The sequence below is a fragment of the Quercus suber genome, unplaced genomic scaffold, assembly GCF_002906115.3.
Source record: "Quercus suber isolate HL8 unplaced genomic scaffold, Cork oak 2.0 scaffold_29, whole genome shotgun sequence".
NCBI classification, from domain to species: Eukaryota; Viridiplantae; Streptophyta; class Magnoliopsida; order Fagales; family Fagaceae; genus Quercus; species Quercus suber.
In genome coordinates, this window is record NW_027069494.1 from 804,063 (window position 1) to 811,309 (window position 7,247).

Sequence of the window (7,247 nt, forward strand, 5' to 3'; positions counted from 1 at the left end):
TTATTATTTATAAATTTAAAATTTATAAATTTTTTAATTTTTAACCTGTTCTAGCACTAATCATGTAAATTTAGTGAAAATTGAATTTTGGAAATTGAATTAAGTTTTAACGTACATGAAGTGGGAGTTTAGTAGTTTAGAAAAACAGATCTTTAAAGTCATTGTCTAATAAGATCTTAGTATTTTTCAATTTTAAATATATATATTTTTAGTAGAAGGCCAAAGTGGCCTAGTTATTCAATAGTTGAAAAATTCGAAAATAACAATTATAAAGATCTAGTGGAACAGACTTCATTTAAATTAACAAAACTGAAGAAAATTTTGCAAATGCATCTGCAAATGCATCTGCAAATGCGAGAGAAAGAAAAACTCAAGAGAGTTAGTAGGCAACAAGATATCTCTAATAATATGGCCAAAGGAAGAATTTAGTAACTGTCCTTTACGAAGCGCATTGATGGAGGTCTCAAAATCACCTTCAACAATGGAGCTAGAAATGCCCCACTTCATGAAAAAATTGGACTGCACGTCTCGCTGCCAAAGTTTACAAAGTTAGAATCGAATCTGGTATGCGAACTTTCTCAGCCATAGCTGCTAGGATCTCACCTCGATCATTTTGAATCACCACACCTAAACTTGCTGCATTTATATCCTCGAAAAAATGGCCCCATCAAAATTAGTCTTTACACCACCCTGATCAGGAGGTTTCCATCGTGGTCTGCAGGGATGCACCTTCCTCCTTGGGGCAGGCTGAGACTTGTGAAATTCCTGGAGATGTTTTCGAGCCAAACCAGCTATTTGATGTAGCGGCCAGACCACCTCACCAACTCGAACTTTATTCCTTCTATTCCAAATTGCCCAACAAGTCATAGTTCAGAGTTGATGTGTGAGCTAAAAACTAACATTACCAGATCAGAGAAAGAGTGAATTCTGGAAAATTCGGAAGGCAGAGAAGAGAAGCAAGAATTCCAGATCGGTTGAAGATTTTCACAAGACCAAAGAGCGTGAATGGTGGATTCGTCACTCACTTTGCAGAAGCTACAAATAGATGATTGAGTCACCTTTCACTTCAATAAATTCTGCATGGTAGGAATGGAATTACTAAAAGGTCTCCAAAGAAAAGATTTAACTTTGTTCGGAACTTTTAATTTCCACAGGTGTGACCAGAAATTTTTTGTCAGTAGTGTCAGAAGATGAAGCTGCATCTCTGCTACTCGATTCACAGAGCAAATTATACCCTGACTTAACTGTATACAAACCATCTGTAGAATGTGGCCAAAACAGAACATCTTCCTATGATGAGGAACGTAAAGGTATGGACTTAATTTTCTGAGCTTCAAAGGGTAGAAAATAGAATCTATAAGACTTGAATTCCACCATCTAGATTCCTTATCAATTAATTGGTCCACTGTGGAATTTTCAGATAGCATTGAAACTGGAGATAGCACTCGACCAGAATTATTACCAGGGATCCAAGCATCTTGAAAATTTTTTATGCTGGACCCATTGCCTATCCTCCAACTTGCACCCATATTTATCAATTTTCGAGCATGAAGGATACTCTTCCAAGCATATGAGCCCGATTTTGCCTTAGCATCAAAGATTGAACCAAGATTGAACTAGTAGGAAAATATTTAGCTTTGAAAACCCTGTAAAACAGCGAGTCAGCATAATAAATTAACTTTCACACTTGTTTTGCTAATATTGCTTCATTGAACTTTCCCAATTTTCTAAAGCCTACCCCTCCCTTCGATTTTGGTTGACAGAGAATTTCTCACTTCTTCAAATGAATCTTCCTTCTATTGCCCTGTTGAACCCACCAAAATTTATGAATCATTACTTTAATATCGTGACAAAGGCCTGCAGGGAGTTTGAAAGTACTCATAGCAAAGGTAGGAATGGCTTGGACTACTATTTTCAATAATACCTCTCTACCCGCTTGAGATAGCAATTTTTCCTTTTACCCTTTGAAGCTTACTCCAAATGCGTTCTTTAAAATAATTAAGACTTGCCCTTCTGTTTTTTTCCACCACAATAGGAAGACCCAAATAATGCTCATACTCCTTAATCTCCATCACCTAACAGATTTTTAATGGGATTTTTTGACATCAAGGAAACTGATTTCCCAAAGAATAGATTGGTCTTTTCATTATTAATTTTTTGACCTGATGCTACTTCATACCATTTTAGAACATTTTGAATAATCTGAACCTCTCTTAACTCAGATTTACAAAAAAGGAGAGTATTATCCACAAAAAATAAATGAGATACTTGAGGACTATTCTGACAAAGAGAGAAACCCTTGATGTCGCCTACTGTCACTGATTGCTAGATTAAACCATTAAGACCTTTAGAAACCATAAGAAATAAATATGAAGACAAAGGGTCCCTGTGTCTAAGTCCCCTAGTAGGCTTTATATCCCCTTGAGGTTCCCCATTTACAAGGATGGAGTAAGAAATTGAACTAATACAGCCAAAAATCATTTGGATCCACTTATCATCAAAACCCATTTTTCCATTACCTGGCATAAAATACTCAATTCCACCGATCGTAAGCTTTACTCATGTCTAACTTCATTGCCAAAAAACCTGATCTTTTTTTTTTTTTTTGGTTTTTTATTCTTCATGTAGTTGAAGTTATTTAATTACTATAAAATAATAAAAAGAAAAGTTTCAATATGATAATTTATACCTCGTGAATAGTTAGTTTTAAATTATTTTGTGAACCGTATTTTTTTTTAATGCTGAGACAGTTATAAAATCCAAAAGAGAGGGAAACAAAGTTAAAAGGAAAAATCTATAAAAGAAAAATTTGCTAAAAAAAGATCTTTATTTCTAATACTCTTTAAGATTTGGTGCAGTACCTGCATGTGCATAAATAAAAAGGTTATTTGATATGCAAATATTGAGATTACAATAATTAAGGAGAAATATAATTGATTATTTTAGAGAGAGAGAGGAGAAAGTATCTCTTGAGACCCACATGTTAGTAAGACATGGGTCTCATGAGCCCGCCTCATACAAAATTTTTTCAAGAGAGAAGTGGGGGTGGGGGGAGAGAATGCACAAGCTTGTCATTTGAACTAATGAGAGGATTGAAGCTTTGCTGGATTGAGGGTTTTTATTTTTTAGAAACTGCTGAACTGAGTTGATTTTTCCAAGAGAGAGAAGTAATGATTTTTTTTTTTTTTTTTAAATAGGTTGTTTTTAGTATTTTTTTTTTCCCCAAGGAATGAATGTTCTATATGAAAATTCTCAATTGTAATTTTTAAGAGAATTCATGTCAATCTTCTCAAATATTTAGCTAAATTAATCCAAAAAATATACTTTTACTAGTTTAGCTATCTATTATTTTCATATACATACATCAGCCTTAATATTTTATCAACATTAAAATTTAATGTAGCGAGGATATAGACTCACTACATGTAGAGATGAGACTATCATTTTGAAAAACTTTAGTTAATTTAGTGAGACTGATGCACGCTTGTTTTGGTTGAGTTTAGATAAATTTTTGTTGAAATATTAAATTGGTAAGACTGATGTGAACATTCTAATAGTAGGTATTTTAGAAATTAGAAAGCCTACCTTAATTTAAGGCCAATGCAGTAAATTTCGAATAGGGATTCAAAAGAAAATGTAATAGCATTTGAAACTGTATCCATTTTCTACACACTTACAGCCACTAATTTGATATATCTGCCAGATCTTTAAAAGGTCAAACCTTACAAAACTAACTGTTTGGTTAATGTCAGAACACACTAATCCTAAATTTGGCAACTGACAACTAGTGGTTGGTATTAAGAAAACTCATCTTAGCTGAGTCAAAATAGGCTTTCATTTGGTTAAGTTTCCGATTAGGATTGTATATAATTCTTAAGGTGACATGATCATATAGTTTTTAAAATCCTAATCATTAATAATTATATGAATGGTTTAGATTTTACTGTCTCATGGATTTTTAAGGAAAATATTAACTAGTACAGTTTTCACATCCATTGAAGTCATTAATGATATATTACACGTTTAATAATAAATGGTAACATTGTAAGAACTTCAAGATAGAGTTTATCTTATAAACTGTAGAGAATCTTAATCAGTTTTTTTTTTTTTTTTTTTTTTTGCGAGAGGTTGTATTTCCTTGGTCTCTATGATGGATAATGTCATGTAATTAAAGCAATCTCTCCCTCTCCAACCATTGAATTGGGGCCACTCCGGGGTCCAGTTTCCGGCAAGTCCCTTGTCAGGCCGGAATTCTGACCAGCAGGGAGGAGCTCTAGATCAACCAAGAATGGCGGAGGAAAATGACACAAGCCACCGTAAAAATGGAAATGAAAATGGGAAAAGCAACAATGGTAATGAGGTTGAGGACAATGAAAGTGAAATCACCAACATAGACCAAGAAAGTGAACTAGAAGGTGAAAACACCTATTCTTCTGTTGAAATGAAGCACAAAAAGAAGAAAGCATTATTGGAATTCCGGTGCAGGGTTGAAAATGCGATTCTTGGGAGTTATCTGCTTGGGAAACCACCCAAAAACCTTTCACCTTTCAAAATCAAAAGGGCAAGAGAACAACTTAGAGATATCACCCTTTGGGGCGTGCCTTTATTGCCAAGTAAAGGCCATGAAGGAACCGACATTGTGCTTTTAAAATTCTTAAAAGCGAAAGATTTCAAGGTTCATGAGGCTTTTGGGATGCTCTGGAAGACACTGAAATGGAGGAGGGAATATAAGACCGAGGGAATTCTTGATGAGAAGTCGGATTCTGATCTTGAAAATCTGGTTTGCTTGATAAGTAGAGATAAGGGGGGTCACCCTCTGTGTTTCCTAAACTATGGGCTTTTCAAGGACAAGGAATTGTACAAGAAAGTGTTTGGGTCAGAAGAGAAATGTGATAAGTTTCTAAGGTGGAAGGTGCAAAACATGGAAAAGGTTATAAAAAAGCTGAGATTCAAGAATGGAGGTGTGGACTCCATAGTTCAAATTATAGATTTAAAGAACTCTCCTGGGCCGGCAATGAAAGAGCTTCATTCTGTTAGCAAGAAATTTATGTTACTGCTTCAGGACTATTATCCTGAGCTCATTCACAAAATTGTAAGTGTCTAAGTAACTAAACTAGCTATGATGATAATTGATTTAGCAGTTAGAAAATTCATTTCAAGAATTATCGTTATGCTTTCACAGGTTGTCATAAATGTTCCATTGTGGTACTATGCATCCCATGTGCTGCTTTTACGGGTCATAAATCTGAGGACTAAAAGAAAGTTTGTCTTTGCCAGACCATCAAAAGCTACAAAAATCCTTCTCAAGTGAGTGTACTAATTATAATTTCTACAATTACATCTTATTTTCTCTCTATTTTCAAAATTTTAATTCTAGTATGATTAAAACCCAATAAGGATCATAGCCCCGGAAAACCTTCCTGTTGAATATGGTGGTCTCAAGAGGGAGAATGATGATGACTTCACGTCAGCAGACAATGCTTCTGAGCATACAATCAGAGCAAATTCAGCTGCACATATTGAATTTCCAGTCACAGAGGTACTTAAATAATTACTCAGTCTTAAGATTCCAATGTCTTAGCACTTACACATATGCCAAAGAAATCCATTTGAACTCGAAATTACTTTGTTGTTGAACTCTTTTTGATAAATTTATTTTCAGTAATGTTAGGAACACAAGATATTTCACAATTGCTAACATGATCAATTTTGATTGGACAAACGTCACTTTCATTTGGGTCTATCGCTAACACCAATTTATTATGCATCAATCACAACAGAGATAGTAGTGAAAAAGGTTTTAAAAAATGTTGTGGACCTAGACATTGATTTCTTTTTCCTCTTTGGTTTTTAAACTGTGTTCAGGCTGGAGTGACAATGGTGTGGGATTTAACTGTTGTCGGATGGGATGTGTCATACAAGGAGGAGTTTATTCCAGACGATGAAGGATCCTACAAGATCTTGTTGCAAAATCAAAAGATAATAGGAGAGTGTGTTAGGAATTCCTTCTACATTAGTGAACCTGGGAGAATTGTGTTAACCATTGACAATGGGGCCTTAAAAAAGAAGAGGGTTTTATATAGATCTAAAGCAAAACCCACAGACCCCATGTATATCTTCTTAAAGTAGTAGCTAGCTTCCATATTTATATATAGTAAAGAGTTTCTATTTTCTTCTGCGAAGTTGGTTGTAAACTAACAATTAAAATGATGGCTATCGTATCACATGATTATCTCTTAAATTCTATAAGACAAGCTAAACCTTGGTTAGTTGGTTTACATCAATACTCCTTCATATCTTATTGTCATATTATAGTCTCTTAATTTCAGCCCGGTTTTTGTTGGCTTCTTTTTTGATAGCAAAATAAGGATAATTTTTTATAGTCCAATTGGCATTAAGCCATAAGAGAATCTTTAATGTGATTAACTTTATATAATTATATGGATGAAAGGAGGGGAAAAGTCCTCTGAACTTGCTCATCCCAAAAAAAAGTACTCTGACCTTGGTAGAAATAATAATTCCCAAAATTTGAGACTAACTGAACATGTTTATTTATTTGTTTTTGTTTTAATATAACCTTGAGTCAGAGAAGCCTAATTGAAAAGGCATTCCAGTCTGTGTCTACGGCTTTGTTTGGTCAAGAAGGTTGGAAAATTAGGAGGATAAAAAACATTCAAGTTTTCCATAATGTATGTTTGGTTGGGAGGATTGAAAAGTTAAATGATATAAAACTAATATAAATTTCATTTGTTTGGTTGATAAGAAAAGTGAGAGGATAGAAAATGCAGTGTAATGGTCAGTTCCCAACAACCTTGGGCTTTTAGGCCTAGACGTCCAATTTACTTGTACTTTGGATTGGGCTTATCCTACAAAGGGAGGTCCAAGAAATGGCTCTAAAGATTACTGAGGGAGTTAAACTGTTGTTTTTGGCCCTAAACTCCCTTGATCCTAGTTTAGCCAAGATGATGATTTTATAGCCGAGCCCCTACCTTGAAATTCGAACAGGATTTCTTAATCCTTAAGTTGTATTTTTTTCCTTAATACTTCCGTGTTTCACTTCCCAACATTTTCCAACCTCCTAATCCTCCCTCTCTTCCTCTATTTATATCCTCCACTTAGTGGGGTTGTCATGATGAAAGGATATACCCCACATCAGTGGGTTCCTCAGTATCATATCTCTGAACAGAGGCGGCCCACCTTCAACCATTGACAAGACCTCCTAGTAACTTGTGCTTGCCGCCGATTAC

The 7,247-nt window shown here is 34.7% G+C and overlaps 1 protein-coding gene across 1 annotated transcript; it reads left to right on the plus strand.

Annotated features, from left to right (window-relative positions):
* Nucleotides 1-4,113: 4,113 nt before the first annotated feature.
* LOC111998511 (patellin-4) lies at nucleotides 4,114-6,271 on the plus strand. Its single transcript, XM_024030606.2, has 4 exons — nucleotides 4,114-5,092; nucleotides 5,183-5,307; nucleotides 5,398-5,539; nucleotides 5,866-6,271. Exons 1-4 carry the CDS (start codon nucleotides 4,289-4,291, stop codon nucleotides 6,127-6,129), a joined length of 1,335 nt encoding a protein of 444 aa, XP_023886374.1. The 5' UTR covers nucleotides 4,114-4,288; the 3' UTR covers nucleotides 6,130-6,271.
* Nucleotides 6,272-7,247: the final 976 nt, after the last annotated feature.